The sequence below is a fragment of the Pristiophorus japonicus genome, chromosome 7, assembly GCF_044704955.1.
Source record: "Pristiophorus japonicus isolate sPriJap1 chromosome 7, sPriJap1.hap1, whole genome shotgun sequence".
Lineage (NCBI taxonomy): Eukaryota > Metazoa > Chordata > Chondrichthyes > Pristiophoridae > Pristiophorus > Pristiophorus japonicus.
Window position 1 is genome coordinate 241,871,406 of NC_091983.1, and position 16,720 is coordinate 241,888,125.

The following is a 16,720-nucleotide window of genomic DNA, read 5'->3' on the forward strand; positions in this document are numbered from 1 at the left end:
TGCACTGTCTTCCTGCCCAGGTGCAGACCGTCCGGCTTGTACTGGTCCCACCTCCCCCAGAACCAGTTCCAATGCCCCAGGAATTTGAATCCCTCCCTACTGCATCACTGCTCAAGCCACGTATTCATCTGAGCTATCCTGCGATTCCTACTCTGACTAGCACGTGGCATTGGTAGCAATCCCGAGATTACTACTTTTGAGGTCCTACATTTTAATTTAGCTCCTAGCTCCTTAAATTCGTCTCGTAAGACCTCATCCCTTTTTTTACCTATATCGTTGGTACCAATGTGCACCACAACAACTGGCTGTTCACCCTCCCTTTTCAGAATGTCCTGCACCCGCTCCTTGACCCTTGCACCAGGGAGGCAACATACCATCCTGGAATCTCGGTTGCGGCCGCAGAAACGCCTATCTATTCCCCTTCCAATCGAATCCCTTATCACTATCACTCTCCCACTCTTTTTCCTGCCCTCCTGTGCAGCAGAGCCAGCCACAGTGCCATAAACTTGGCTGCTGCTGCCCTCCCCTGATGAGTCATCCCCCTCAACAGTACTCAAAACAGTGTATCTGTTTTGCAGGGGGATGACCGCAGGGGACCCCTGCACTACCTTCCTTGCACTGCTCTTCCTGGTCTTCCATTCCCTAACTGGCTGTGGACCCTTCACCTGCGGTAAGACCAACTCACTACACGTGCTACTCACGTCATTCTCAGCATCGTGGATGCTCCAGAGTGAATCCACCCTCAGCTCCAATTCCGCAACGTGGTCTGTCAGGAGCTGGAGGCGGATACACTTCCCGCACACGTAGTCGTCAGGGACACCGGAAGTGTCCCTGAGTTCCCACATGGCACAGGAGGAGCATAACACGTGTCCGAGCTCTCCTGCCATGACTTAACCCTTAGATACACTTAAATTGGCAACAACAATGCTAAAGTTTACTCACTGGCATAGAAGAGAAAAAAGAAAAAGTACTCACCAATCACAAGCCAATCACTTACTCCCTTGGCTGTGACGTCACCTTTCTATTTCTTTCTACTTCTTTTTTGCCTTCTCCCTCTGGGGCAGAGAATTCCAAAGATTCACCACCCTCTGAGTGAAAAAGCTTCTCCTCATCTCAGTCCTAAATGGCCGACCCCTTATTGTGAGTCTGTGACCCCTGGTTCTAGACTCCACAGAGGAAACATCTTATGTTCTTATGTTGTTTGTACTGGGAGTATTCTTACAACAGTGTGACATGGAAGACATATTTTTGATTTTCAATGTAGAGAAAAGCACATATTCACATGACTTGGAGAAGATGTAGATATGACTGTAAATGCACATTTGCAAGCTAAGGGAATGTGTCTTTTATGAGAGCTGCATGCATTTCTTTCTCTCCCAGCAAAGGGTTCTCTTCAGCTACACCTTCAAGCTGTTTCAGCTTCTTTTAATGGTGCCTTGCTGTGCTTGGGCTGTTATTTCTTTACAGCTTCCATGATGATGGCTCTTTGGAGGACAAAGTTGTGCAGTTTACACAGCAAGGAATTATCCTTCAGATTATCACCAATATGTATTGCAGGATGCCCTAGATTGATCGAGACAGTGGAGCATTGCTTCAACATGCTAATAGACCTCATTACAACCATGTTCAGCTGTTGTCCTCGAATACTGCAAAGGTATCATCAATTATGATTGCAGAGGATAGCCTTGATTTCCCCAAGACAATTTTCGGTGTCCAATATTGGTGGAAGTGTACACTTCCTTAAAATGAAAGCAATGGGATCACTGTCCTGTGTTCAGGAAAGATAGGGAAAGAAAGAAAGCAGGTGGGGTGGCAGTATTGAGTAAGGAAAATATTACAGTGCTGGAGAGAAAGGATGCCCTGGGGGGATCATAGACAGAATCTATTTGGTTAGAGTTGTGAAACAATGGAGATACCTTTACACTTATAGATGTATTCTATCAGCCGCCAATTAGTGGGAAGGATATAGAGGAGCAAATTTGCATAGAAATTACAGAGTGGTGCAAGAACTATTGATTAGAGATAGGGGGATGAATTTCTGAAGAGTGTTCAGAAGAACTTCAGTACATTTCTGGCCCAACGAGGAAGGAGGCATTGCTGGATCTGGTTCTGAGGAATGAGGTGGGTCAAGTAGAGCAAGTAGGGGAACATTTAGGGAACAGTGATCACAGTATCATAAGGTTTAGACTAGCTATGGAAAAGGACAGGGAGCAATCGAGAGTAAAAACACTTAATTGGAGGAAGACCAATTTCAGTGGCCTGAGAATGGATCTGGCCCAGATAAGTTGGAATCAAAGATTGAAAGACAAAACTGTAATCAAACAATGGTTTGCCTTTAAAGAGTAGATGGTTTGGGTACAGTCTTGGTACATTCCCACAAGGGGCAAACGTGGGGCAACCAAAGCCAGAGCTCCCTGTAAGATGGAACAGAAAAAGGGGGCGTATGACAGATGTCAGGTTGAGAATACAAGTGAGAACCAGGCTGAATACAGAAAGTTCTGAGGGGAAGTGAAAAAGAAAATAAATGGGGCAGAGAGAGATAATGAAATTAGACTGGTAGCTAACATACAGGGAATCCAAAAGTCTTCTGTAGGCATATAAATAGTAAACGAGTAGTAAGAGGAAGGGTGGGGCCGATTAGGGACCAAAATGGAGACCTAAGCATGGAGGCAGAGCGCATGGCTGAGGTACTAAATGAAATACTTTGCATCTGTCTTTACTAAGGAAGATAATGCTCCTAAAGTCATAGTGAAAGAGGAGGTAGTTGAGATACTGGATGGGATAAAAATTGATAAGGAGGTACTAGAAAGGCTGGCTGCACATAAAGTAGATTGAAGACACCAGGATCCAAGGATACTGAGGGAAGTAAAGGTGGAAATTGTGGAGGTACTGGCCATAATCTTCCAATCCTCCTTGGATACGGGGCTGGTGCCAGAGGACTGGAGAATTACAAATGTTACACCTTTGTTCAAAAAAGGGTGTAAGGATAAACTCAGCAACTACAGGCCAGTCAGTTTAACCTTGGCAGTGGGGAAGCTTTTAGAAATGATAATGAGGGACAAAATTAACAGTCACTTGGACAAGTGTGGATTCATTAAGAAAAGCCAGCACCGATTTGTTAAAGGCAAATTGTGTTTAACCAACTCATCGAGTTTTTTGATGAGGTAACAGAGAGGGTTGATGAGGGCAATGCGGTTGATGTAGTGTACAGGGACTTCCAAAAGGTGTTTAACAATGTCACATAATGCCAGTCATGGTTGAAGCCTATGGAATAAAAGGGACAGTGGCAGCATGGATATGAAATTGGTTAAGTGACAGGAAACAGAGAGCAGTGGTGAACGGTTGTTTTTCGAACTGGAGGAAGGTATACAGCAGTGTTCCCCAGGGGTCGGTACTAGGACCACTGCTTTTCTGGATATATATTAATGACTTAGACTTGGGTGTACAGGGCACAATTTGAAAATTTACAAATGACACAAAACTTGGAAGTATAGTGAACAGTGAGGAGGATAGTGATAGACGTCAAAAAGACATAGACTGGCTGGTGGAATGTGCAGACACGTGGCAGATGAATTTTAATGCAGAAAATGCGAAGTGATACAAGTGGAACAACGAGGAGAGGCAATATAAATTAAAGGTTACTATTCTAAAGGGGGTGCATGAACAGAGAGACCTGGGGGTAGATGTGCATAAATAGTTGAAGATGGCAGGCCTGGGCTTCATAAATAGAGGCATAGAGTACAAAAGCAGGGGAGTTATGATGAACCTTTATAAAAGACTGGTTTGGCCTCAACTGGAGTATTGTGTCCAATTCTGGGTAACATAGGAACATAGAAACATAGAAAATAGGTGCAGGAGTAGGCCATTCGGCCCTTCGAACCTGCACCACCATTCAATAAGATCATGGCTGATCTTTCACCCCTTTCCTGCTTTCTCTCCATACCCCTTGATCCCTTTAGCCATAAGGGCCACATCTAACTCCCTCTTGAATATATCCAACGAATTGGCATCAACAACTCTCTGCGGTAGGGAATTCCACAGGTTAACAACTCTCTGAGTGAAGAAGTTTCTCCTCATCTCAGTCCTAAGTGGCTTACTCCTTATCCCCTGGTTCTGGACTTCCCCAACATCGGGAACATTCTTCCTGCATTTAACCTGTCCAGTTCCGTCAGAATTTTTATGTTTCTATGAGATCCCCTCTCATCCTTCTAAACTCCAGTGAATAAAGGCCCAGTTGATCCAGTCTCTCACTTTTGGAAGGATGTGACGGCCTTAGAGCGGGTGCAGAAAATATTTACAAGAATGGTTCCAGGGATGAGGGACTTAGTTATGTGGATAGACTGGAGAAGCTGGGTTAGTTCAGTTACAACTAGTTTCTGAAGGTACACAATTAATTCACCTTTAAGGTGGTCCCAGATTTGATGAAGTTTTTCTCCAACACATTATCCAGCACAGGATCCAACTCTTCCTGCACATCTTCCAATAACAGAGGACGTCCAAGTGACAAACAGTCCTCCAGGTGATTCCGGAAATACTTATGATTAAGTGATGTTACCTTTGGAACAAAAGGAATAAGTAGTTAGAACTCAAACTTCGCTGATCAACTGTATAGGGGACTGATTAAGTGGTCCTTTTGCAGTGCTGGCAGGACTGCAAACATGTCAGACCCAAAATGCCTGGGTTAGGGGAGGGCACAAGTCGGCAATTCCATCTTTGCAGAGCGAAAGAATCTTTGCCGAGGCTGATGTATGCTGGGCTTCCACTGCAGACAGGGTTATGATGGGATCATGTTACTGCCACCTTCCCATCCGGCTTGAAAATATACATCGCTGTTTAGTGGATGACAAACTGTATTTCGAGTATTATGTCCTCAACCTCCTTCATAGTATAGGAATTGAGGGATTCCCAATATTTTGAGCAGAGCTGACTAAAATTAGCAGCTAATGTGTTGACTGAACCTAAATGTCCTAAACAGATTGATTTTCAGACAAAGCATCAAACATTTAGGCTGTGATTTCGCCTACCGAGGTGGGAGCGAGGCTTGTGACATCCTTAGCGAGGGCCCAGCCCACTGCTGACTCCACCCCACTCTGTACAAGTATTTTATAATGATTGGGCTTGTTAAGCCCGCCCACCAAGGATCCCGGCCAATTAAAAAGAAGCGGGTCTGATAACATCATTTGATGATGCGCCATCAGCCGGTTTTCTTAAAGGGACCCTGTCCACATTGATTTTGACAGTTGTGCTATCAGTGTTCTACAGCATTGAGGTGCTGCAAGCACTGGCAAGCACTGTATAAAGATGGACGACTGCACCCAAGCTCTCTCATGACTCCTTCTATATGCTTATGGAGGGAGTCACAGGTAATAGGCGCAAGAGACCTCCCCAGCAGACCAACGCAGCCTGGGTGCACTTTGCACAGGAGGGCACACACAGGAATGGCATCAGGAGGACCAAGCTGCAGTGCTGCAAACCTTTCAATGATCTCAGTAGATCACGAAAGGTTACTGCTAAGCCACACTCAACTTCATCCTGCTTTGCCACTCATCACATCCCCATCACTCTGCCTTCCCTACCCTGCTCCTGTTTATTCACACCAACCTACCTTGCACCTCCACCCATCCCTCTCTCTCTGTCTACATTATCACCTCCCCATCTCAATCGCCACCCTCACACTCACCCGAGTCCAATTATTAAAACTAACACACTAAGAGTAGGCACTTGGATGTCATTGACAATTTTAAGGCAAAGTTTCTGTTAATGTGTTGTCAAACATTGAAAACGTTATTTTGAACACTTTGTGTTCTTGGACAGATTTGTATGCACCTTTGGAAGTGGCTTATTGAGTTGCAGTGAATGGTGAAACATAAGGTGCCACCCGCAATGGGGATGAGTGTGAAAGGAATGGCTTGATCATTGTAGGAATGCTTTATGGTGTTGGAGTGGGATGGTGCCAAACTGGCACATCATGTGGCAGCCAGGGTGTACATAGAATCATAGAAATTTACAGCACGGAAGGAGGCAATTTCGGTCTATCATGTCCGTGCCGGCCGACCAAGAGCTATCCAGCCTAATCCCACTTTCCAGCTCTTGGTCCGTAGCCCTGTAGGATACGGCACTTTAAGTGCACATCCAAGTATCTTTTAAATGTGGTGAGGGTTTCTGCCTCTACCACCCTTTCAGGCAGTGAGTTCCAGACCCCCACCACCCTCTGGGTGAAGAGATTTCCCCTCATATCTCCTCTAAACCTTCCCCCAATTACTTTAAATCTATGCTCACTGGTTGTTGACCCCTCCGCCAAGGGAAACAGGTCCTTCCTATCCACTCTATCAAGGTCCCTCATAATTTTATACACCTCAATCAGGTCTCCCCTCAGCCTTCTCTGTTCGAAAGAAAACAGACTCAGCATCTCCAATCTTTCCTCACAGCCAAAATTCACCAGTCCAGGCAACATTTTTGTATATCTCTTCTGCACGCTTTCCAGTGCAATCGCATCTTTCCTGTAATGTGGTGACCAGAACTGCACACACTACTCCAGCTTCGGCCTAACCAGTGTTTTATACAGTTCAAGCATAACCTCCTTACTCTTGTATTCTATGCCTTGAGTAATAAAGGCAAGTATTCCGTATGCCTTCTTAATCACCTTATCTACCTGGCCTGCTACTTTCAGGGATCTGTGGACCTGCACTCCAAGGACCCTTTGTTCCTCTACACTTTTCAGTGTCGTACCATTTATTGTGTATTCCCTTGCCTTGTTAGACCTCCCCAAAGGCATTACTTCACACTTAGCTGGATTGAATTCCATTTGTCACTGTTCTGCCCACCTGATCAGTACACTGATATCTTCCTGCAGTCTGCAGCTTTCTTCTTCATTATCAACCACACAGCCTATTTTAGTGTCGTCTGCAAACTTCTGAATCATACTCCCAACACACAAGTTCAAGTCATTGATATATATCACAAAAAGCAAGGGACCCAGCACTGAGCCCTGCGAAACCCCACTGGATACATCCTTCCAGTCACAAAAACACCCATGAACCATTTGCTTCCTGCCTCTGAAACAGTTTTGGATCCAACTTACCACTTTGTCCTGGACCCCATGGGCTTTTATTTTTGTGACCAATCTGCCATGTGGGACCTTATCAAAAGCTTTGCTAAAATCTATATACACTACATCATACGCACTGCCCTCATCAACCCTCCTGGTTACCGCAACCAAGTTAGGCCTTCATAGCTTGGGGATTTGAATATAGGAGCAGGGAGGTCTTAATGCAGTTGTACAGGGCCTTGGTGAGGCCTCACCTGGAATATTGTGTTCAGTTTTGGTCTCCTAATCTGAGGGAGGACATTCTTGCTATTGAGGGAGTGCAGCGAAGGTTCACCAGACTGATTCCCGGGATGGCTGGACTGACATATGAGAAGAGACTGGATCAACTGGGCCTTTATACACTGGAGTTTAGAAGGATGAGAGGGGATCTCATAGCAACATATAAGATTCTGATGGGACGGGACAGGTTAGATGCGGAAAGAATGTTCCCGATGTTGGGGAAGTCCAGAATTAGGGGACACGGTCTTAGGATAAGGGGTAGGCCATTTATGACTGAGATGAAGAGAAACTTCTTCACTCAGAGAGTTGTTAACCTGTGGAATTCCCTACCGCAGAGAGTTGTTGATGCCAGTTCATTGGATATATTCAAGGGGGAGTTAGATATGGCCCTTAAGGCTAAAGAGATCAAGGGCTATGAAGAGAAAGCAGGAAAGGGGTACTGAGGGAATGATCAGCCATGATCTTATTGAATGGTGGTGCAGGCTCGAAGGGCCGAATGGCCTACTCCTGCACCTATTTTCTATGTTTCTATGTTTCTATGACATGACCTTCCCTTAACAAATCTGTGCTGACTGTCCTTGATTAATCCATGTCTTTCCAAATGAAGATTTATTCCGTCTCTCAGCATTTTTTTCAATAATTTTCCCACCGCTGAGGTTAGGCTGACTGACCTGTAATTACTCGGTCTTATCCCTTTCTCCCTTTTTAAACAAAGGCACAACATTAGCAGTCCTCCAGTCCTCTGGCACTGCACCTGTAGCCAGTGAGGATTGGAAATTGATGGTCAGAGCATCTGCCATTTTCTCTTTTGCTTCTCTTAACAGCCTGGGATACATTTCATCCGGGCCTGGGGATTTACCCACTTTCAAAACTGCTAAGCCCCTTAATATTTCGTCTCTCACTATGTTTATCTCATCTAATATTGGGCACCATGCTGATGGAATAGACGGCAGATGAGATTGAGATGACACCGGATAGAGAGTTTGCTCCAAACACTTGCTGGCTGCATAAATCAATCTGTCTTCCAAATGAAACAAGCAACAGCTTCGAACCTTGCAAAGTGAGTACCTATGAAATGGAAGCTTTTATAGACCATTTGCAGCTGTCAAGTTAGTAAATCACAACATCCAACCTCCTTAACTGATGTGATCACCGAGCTGCGGGGAATACATTCGTGAGCTCTAAAAATCTAAAGATGAGCTTAAAATAGTTTTTAAGTGTTTGGTAACCAGCTTTTACTAATCTAAATTGCCTCCCTCGTCGCTTTGTGTCGGGTGTGTTCAGCGTTGACAAACCCCACACCTGGGAGACTAGCCTGGAGATGGGTTGACAGCTGACCCGCCTCTGATCCCATCCTCTCGGTGCCGGTAAAATTCCGGCCTTAGTATCAACACGGACAAGGGCCTGCTCAATGTGGTATCTTTGAGGATAATTATTTGGAATGTAAATGGAGGAAATGGATCAAAGGATCAAGTCCCTTGACCTTATTTATGTACAATGAAGTGAGCTTCTGATGGGCTTTAAAAGGGACTGTTGATTTTGTGCTAGGATTATTCTGGTGCAACTTTTAGTAGTAGATTTGAGGTGGTAATCTTTAAGTCATTTTACTCTGTTTTACACTCCAAAGACGCTGGCAGTAATTCTGAAGAAAATCTAGCCTGTGATCTTATAAGAACATAAGAAATAGGAGCAGGTGTAGGCCACTTGGCCCCTCAAAGCCTGCTCCGGCATTTAATAAGATCATGGCTGATCTGATCTTGGCCTCAACTCCATTTTACCCATAACCCTTGACTCTCCTATCATTCAAAAATAGTTATAAAAGAGAATCCCCTATCATTATCGAGGTAAAGGAACAGAATAAGTAATCCGGAATATTACTTGAAATTAATTTGCAAGCATAGGACAAGGGGCTGCAGGTTCAAACCAGTAAAAAATAAATTTAGCATTGATTTTGAGAAACTTAAAAAATTTGCGACTCGCCCATTTACAGGCCCAGCTGAAAATTGCATTAGGTGGGCATCAGTGGGGCAGCCAAGTTGGCCTCCTGGATTTTCCATTGATATTTGCCCATTTTTCAGGTGAGAAACATGCAGCTCTCAGTTGAAAATTGCCCCCATAGTGTCTTAACAAATCTTTCGGAGATTTTCCAAAGTGGTTCACATACAATTAATTAGTTTTGGAAATGCAATCTTTGTTGTTGCATTGGTAGCCTACAATGCATACTTAATCCACTTTCCGAATGCTCTCCTATTAATTCCAACTCAGTGCATGAGCTAATTGTCATCTGCTTGTTCTTATCTCATCTACTGGAAATAAGCATCATTTTACACAAATCATGTAATTAATTAGGGTTTAACTGCAAATACTTTTTATCTGAATTTTTATTAATGTTCAGCTTCAATGCTTGAAAACACTTTTACCTAGGTTTCCATAATTTATGATCACTAGTTTTAACATTCAGTGGAAAATATTGGCTGTGGATTGGTGCCATGTAGATCATAAAGATTTGAGATTCAATCCCAGGTTTGTGTTCGGTTAGTTGATCCACCCAGAGGAAAATAGGGCTACTATAAATGGGCTGAGTGCTCTGCGTTAGGAAGGGAAAATGATGCCAGAGTTCCCACTCTTTATCACCATCTAGAATTGTGTATGTGTAGATACCGAGTGAGGACAGAATTGGGCTTGGTTGTAATGGGCCCGAAATTGGTGAAAGCTAAGTTCCGCCCAAGTACCATCCAAAGGACCGCTGAGATCCTGGCGGTACTTTGGGCGGAAAAGTCTGCATAGCAAAATCTGGGAAAGACTGCCTGGTGGCAAAAATGAGACTTCCGCACCGATTGTGGGCGGCAGCTCCCATTCTCGGTGGCAAATGCAATCCTCGGCAAAGTAACGCTGAGGATTGAGTTGGGCCCAGAGAGGGGGGGGAACTGATCAAATAAAACATTTTCAAAACATTAAAAAAACTACTAGAAATCCTTCCGGGGACCCCATCCACCTGAATCCCTACAATAAAAATAAAGAAAAGAGTACTAACCTTTTTTTGCAGGTCTTCATACTTACTGTTGAGGTTAGACCTGCCTCCACGTGGCGGTCTTTTCCCCTGCTGCAGAGGAGGACTGCCCGGACCAAACTGGCAACGCAGCGGGCAGGAGGACTCTTCTGAGTGTTGCACGCCGGCGCACGCCAGCGAATGGTACCCTGCGGTCTTCTCTCCCCGCCGGTTGGCGGCCTCCACCAAACTCGTTCGGAGGGGAGACCGCCAGAAACCAGGGAGACCACCGAGAAAGCTCAGCGGCAGCAGACGGTAAGTCCACCAATTTCGGGCCAAATGTTCCAGAGTTAAATAGTCTGCTGACAAATGTCATGTCTTACTTTTGAACATGGGTGAGGTGCCTGTACATTCAAAACCTTCAGGAGGGAAGGGGAGAAAACTGGAGAAGAAAATCATTTGTACCTTATTGTTGCGCTATTAGATTATTTCATGTTTTGGAGTCAGTGTGCTGAACAGTACGTGTTGAAAACGTCTGTGAAGTCCTACCTGTAATTCATTATGTTTCTCCTTCCTCTTGATCCAGGTTTTACCCTGTGTCTGAGGGTCTATGAGCAGTGGATACCTGGCTGCTTTGGTAACAATGATGCCATTCTGAACTGACAGATCATCATTTGGTAACCCCTGTAGGTTCCACTCACTGACCTGAAAAGGTAAAACCACACAGATTTAGTAAGGACAATGAAGTAAGCCTGGTCACAAATACATTCCTTAAATAATCAGTAAAAACCAGTGAAGACCAGATGACATGGCAAGCGTGCCCCAGGTGGGCAGAGGAAATACTTCAAGGACACCCTTAAAGCCTCCTTGAAAAAGTACAACATCCCCATCAGCACCTGGAATTCCCTGGCCCAAGACCGCACAAAGTGGAGGAACACTTCGAGTCTCTACGCTGAAAGCCAGCTGAAGCTAAGCGCAAACAGCGGAAGGAGCGCACGGCAACCCAGGCACCTCACCCACCCGTTCCTTCAACCACTGTCTGCCCCACCTGTGACAGAGACTGTAGATCCCACATAGGACGCATCAGCCACATGAGAACTCATTTTTAGTGTGGAAGCAAGTCATCCTCGACTCTGAGCGGCTGCCTAAGAGAAAGAAGAAGACAAGACCACAATATATTTTGTAAAAAGCCTGATTATATATTGCGATATCGGTATTTGTAAAAAGCCTGATTATATATTGCGATATCGGTATTTGTAAAAAGCCTGATTATATATTGCGATATCGGTATTTGTAAAAAGCCTGATTATATATTGCAATATCGGTATTTGTAAAAAGCCTGATTATATATTGCGATATCGGTATTTGTAGCTGGTAGCCCAGTGATTCTGGTAAAGGTTATGAGCGTAACATCCACCACAAAAAGGAATAAAATTGAATTGAATTCAATTATATTCTCTATATTGTAATGATCTGTTATATCCCCTGAGATCTTATTTGAAGTTTAATTATGGAGGCTAGATGTTGTTTTAATAGGCCTGATGCCTGAGGTTGCCATGGCATTGACCAATGGAAAAGTGAGCGCAGGACAGCGTGTATCAGATGAGCACCATGTTCTAGTTTCCTACTAACTTTTTGGCTCTTTTTGGAGGCAAATACTATCAGAATAAAACAAGCCTTCGTGTTTTATTTATCTCACACTAGATTTTACAACATCAGGGCAGACTCCTCCGCACCAGTTTTACCCATAACAACTGAGCGCGGAGGCATTGGAACAGGTAAGACTGCTTAGGAGATCTCTTAAAGAACATAAACATAAGAATTAGGAGCAGGAGTAGGCCATTCGGCCCCTCAAGCCTGCTCCGAAATTAAATTAGATCTTCTACTTTCCTGCACTATCCCCTTATCATTGATTCCCTTAATATCCAAAAATCTATCCATCTCTGTCTTGAATATACTCAACGACTGAGCCTCCACAGCCCTCTGGGGTGAAGAAGTTTCTCATCTCAGTCCTAAATGGCCAACCTCTTATTCTGAGAATGTTGACCCCTGGTTCAAGACTCCTCATCCAGAGGAAACATCCTCCCTGCATCTACCCTGTCAAGCCCTGTAAGGATTTTAAATGTTTCAATGAGATCACCTGTCATTCTTCTAAACGCTAGAGAATATAGGCCTAGTCTACTCAATCTCTTCTCATAGGACATTCTCCTCATCCCAGGAATCAGTCTGGTGAACCTTCGTTACACTCCCTCAATGGCAAGTATATCCTTCCTTAGGTAAGGAGACCAAAACTGTATTCATGCTCCAGGTGCGGTCTCACCAGGGCCCAATATAATTGCAGTAAGATGTCTTTACTGTTATACTGAAATCCTCTTGTAATAAAGGCCAACATACCATTTGCTTTCTCAATTGCTTGCTATACCTGCATGTTAACATTCAGTGATTCGTGTACAAGGACACCCAGGTCCCTCTGAACACTAACACTTCCCAATCGCTCACCATTTTAAAATACTCTGCTTTTTTATTTTTCCTACCAAAGTGGATAACTTCACATTTCTCCACATTATATTCCATTTTCCTTATTCTTGCCCACTCACTTAGCCTGTCTATATCCTCTTGATCAGCAAACTTGGAAATATTACATTTGGTCCCCTCATTCAAATCATTGATATACATTGTGAATAGCTGGGGCCCAAGCACCGATCCTCGCAGCACCCTACTAGTTACAGCCTGCCAACCTGAAAATGACCCATTTATTCATACTCTCTATTTTCTGTGCATTAACCAATCCTCAGTCCATGTTGGTATATTACCCCCAGTCCCATGAGCCCTAATTTTGTTCACTAACCTCTTGTGAGGCACCTTATCGAATAGCTTCTGAAAATTCAAATACACCACATCCACTGGAACCTCCTTATCTATTCTGCTAGTTACAACCTCAAAAAACTAACAGATTTGTCAGACATGATTTCCCTTTCATAAATCCATGTTGACTCTGCCCAATCCTATTTTTTTTCCGAAGGGTTGAACTGCAAACATATGCATAGGATTCAAAACCCAGGGCCTTTGGTATCTTGCTTAAAGTTTAAAGGGTGAAATATGTCATGGTCCTCAGAGAGTCTGAAACTGAGGAATCAACAAATAATCGAACAGTTGATACATTTGGTGCAAAAATTGCATTTTTTCTATTCCCCGGAAAAAAAATTAAACACTTGCCTCAGATAATAGCAAACGATACAGATAATGATTGTGAAATTACAGCTATAAATGAAGAAACATATAACTAAGGTAGCAATGAAAATTATTAGTATGTGAAGATATACAAATGGTTGTTTTGTGTCACTTGCAGCGGAAAGTTAACAGAGTGTATGTGTGATCCAGACTCACCGTAGGCTGGTCCACCAGAAAGTTTATAAGGTATATGTTATCCGTATATGGAATCTTCCGTTTCTGCAGTTCTACTTCCCAGATTACTTTAATCAGTATATCTCTGAAAGTTTGATTGAAGGGACCGCTATATGAGAGAAAACCAGTAGCCAACAGCACATCACCCACCAACCTAGAATTCAAGAGATGAAAAGAAATGAACAGCGAACAATTATGTACATAGGACATCAGTGCAAGATGAAAAAGAACATCCTCAGATAGTGGGATCTGTAAAAGATAACCTGCAAAAGTACATAGTCAGGCTAAGTGAGTGGGCAAAAATTTGGCAGATGGAGTATAATATTGGGAAGTGTGAGGTCATGCACTTCGGCAGAAAAAAAATCGAAGAGCAAGTTATTATTTAAATGGAGAAAGATTGCAAAGTGCTGCAGTACAGCGGGGCCTGGGCGTCCTGGTGCCTGAAACACAAAAGGTTAGTATGCAGGTACAACAAATGATCAGGAAGGCCAATGGGATCTTGGCCTTTATTGCAAAGGGGATGGAGTATAAAAGCAGGGAAGTCTTGCTACAGTTATACAGGGTATTGGTGAGGCCACACCTGGAATACTGCGTACAGTTTTGGTTTCCATATTTAAGAAAGGATATACTTGCTTTGGAGGCAGTTCAGAGAAGGTTCACTAGGTTGATTCCGGAGATGAGGGGGTTGGATTATGAAGATAGTTTGAGTAGGTTGGGCCTATATTCATTGGAATTCAGAAGAATGAGAGGTAATCATATCGAAATGTATAAGATTATGAGGGGGCTTGACAAGGTGGATGCAGAGAGGATGTTTCCACTGATAGGGGAGACTAGAACTAGGGGGCATAATCTCAGAATAAGGGGCCGCCTATTTAAAACCGAGATGAGGAGGAATTTCTTCTCTCAGAGGGTATAAAACTGTGGAATTCGCTGCCTCAGAGAGCTGTGGAAGCTGGGACATTGAATAAATTTAAGACAGAGATGGACAGTTTCTTAACCGATAAGGGAATAAGGGGTTATGGGGAGCGGGCAGGGAAGTGGACCTGAGTCCATGATCGGATCAGCCATGATCGTATTAAATCGAAGAGCAGGCTCGAGGGGCCGAATTTCTCCTGCTCCTATTTCTTATGTTCTTATGTTCTTATTATAATGCATGTTTCCAGGTTAACATGGTATATGTTAAATAATCTAAGGCCTAGAAATTTATTTGCCTCCGAAAACGGGCTCAGGGTTTGTGAAGTGCTATCACGGCAGGCCCATTCAAAGGAATGCAGGCAGCACGCGAACTTCGTGCTGCTTGCTCATTTCCATAATTGCGGCATTCATACAGTGAGAGGAGGATAAAACAACAATTATGTCACAACAGTGAAGAAAGTGTGCGCCAAGGTTCTCTGATCCAGCACTGGAGGCCTTGGTGCATGGGGGCAACTCAAGGGCAGAGATGCTGTTTCCGCAGAGGGCCAGGAGCCCCTCCAGGTAAATGTGTAAAGTGGGAGTAGATAACTGTTGTAGTTAATGTCAGCAGTGTTGCCCCGAGGACCTGGATACAGCGCAGGAAGAAATTCAATGACCTCACATGGACGGTCAAGGTTAGTGAATTCATCTTCAAAATGCCTTATCTCACCAACTGCACTACTTGCCTCACACATTGCTCAATGCACCACACCAGTACTCACCTACCAACAATCTCTACCAAGACTTATACCTCACATTCATAGCTTCACCTTACCCTCACACACTTACCACTGCTACAAGCCTCACAACTGCATCCCACAGCTTACACACATTGCCAGCTATTCAACAATGACAGGCATATCACCCAACCACATTGCACCCACACTCACTGACACACTTCTCTTTCTTTTGCAGGAAAAGGTGGCTCACAACCGATGCCAGCAGGACCTAACAGGTGGGGGCCTGCATAACGGAGAAGACAGTGCTGGGCATTATTGAGAGGGGCATCGTTGAAGCAGTGGCCAGCAGCGGGGCTGAAAGATGCTGGTATCCTCACACATCTCACTTACTCCCCATCCCACAATCTCTTCTGATTAACAAACTGCACATGGTGTAAGCATGCACATCTTGCTGTTACTCCCTCCCCTCACCACAAGCCTATTCTGTGTCTTTCTTATTTCAGAGACCCAAGAAAGCCAAGTTGGCCAGCCAGTGATCCAAGAGGAAGATGAAGAGGAGAGTGATGACGAAGAAGAAACACCGTCACTCGATCTGACACTCGCTCAGATACTGCCAATGTACAGAGTTTAGAGCTTACAGGCGGGATCTGTACATGGTGAAACACCAGACATGAGTGGACTGCAGCCAGGTCAGGGGGAAAGGGAAGCACAGATGCCAGCTCCCCGAAGAGGGCGAGGTTGCACACGGGTTCTGTTGCAGAGAACTCAGATGCGGCCTACAGAGGAATGCTATTGGGTATTCACAATGAAATGCTTGGTACATTGGCAGGTATGCCAGAAAGCCTGACTGTAATGTCATGGAGCATGGTGGGGTCTGGCATCAACCCTGCACAGAGCTTTACGCAAAGCTTGCAGCCAATGATTTCCAGCAGGGAAGTGATGGCCCACTCCATTAACGCACTTGTGGACACAATCTTGATACAGAGTCTGATGGCCAATGTCTCAGCTTCCAACTTAGTACAAGCAGAAGCCAGCCAATGTCTGAGTGCTGCAGTGGAAGCTGAGACTTCTGTCGTACAAGCTCGGACTGCTCTCATGCAGGCTCAGCTTGCTGCTACGCAAGTTCAGACTGCTGCCATCGTGGCTGCGTTTACCTGTGTTGAAAGGAGCGTGCAGGGTGTTATAGCAGAAAGCAATTCAATAGGTGGCGAGGAATGTTGAGACGCCGCCCTGGGGGAGTGGCAGTGGCTCCGTGGAGCACAAACCTGGTCTCCTCTCCCAGGATGACAGCATTCGTTCTCCCACCATTGCCACTCTGCCAGTCCGCTAGCTGTCACCATTAAGCCAGCCAGCCCGGATTGCTGC

At 44.5% G+C, this 16,720-nt stretch overlaps 1 protein-coding gene across 1 annotated transcript in view; it reads right to left on the reverse strand.

The window, feature by feature from the left end:
- Positions 1-16,720, reverse strand: part of LOC139266712 (dynein axonemal heavy chain 8-like) — a 2,132,242-nt gene that overhangs the window by 145,631 nt on the left and 1,969,891 nt on the right. Inside the window, exons 79-81 of the mRNA XM_070884298.1 lie at positions 13,704-13,875; positions 10,866-11,021; positions 4,400-4,555 (exon numbers count right to left, since the gene is read on the reverse strand). Of these exons, the coding sequence (XP_070740399.1) occupies positions 4,400-4,555; positions 10,866-11,021; positions 13,704-13,875 (484 nt within the window). The remainder of the gene's footprint in view (positions 1-4,399; positions 4,556-10,865; positions 11,022-13,703; positions 13,876-16,720) is intronic.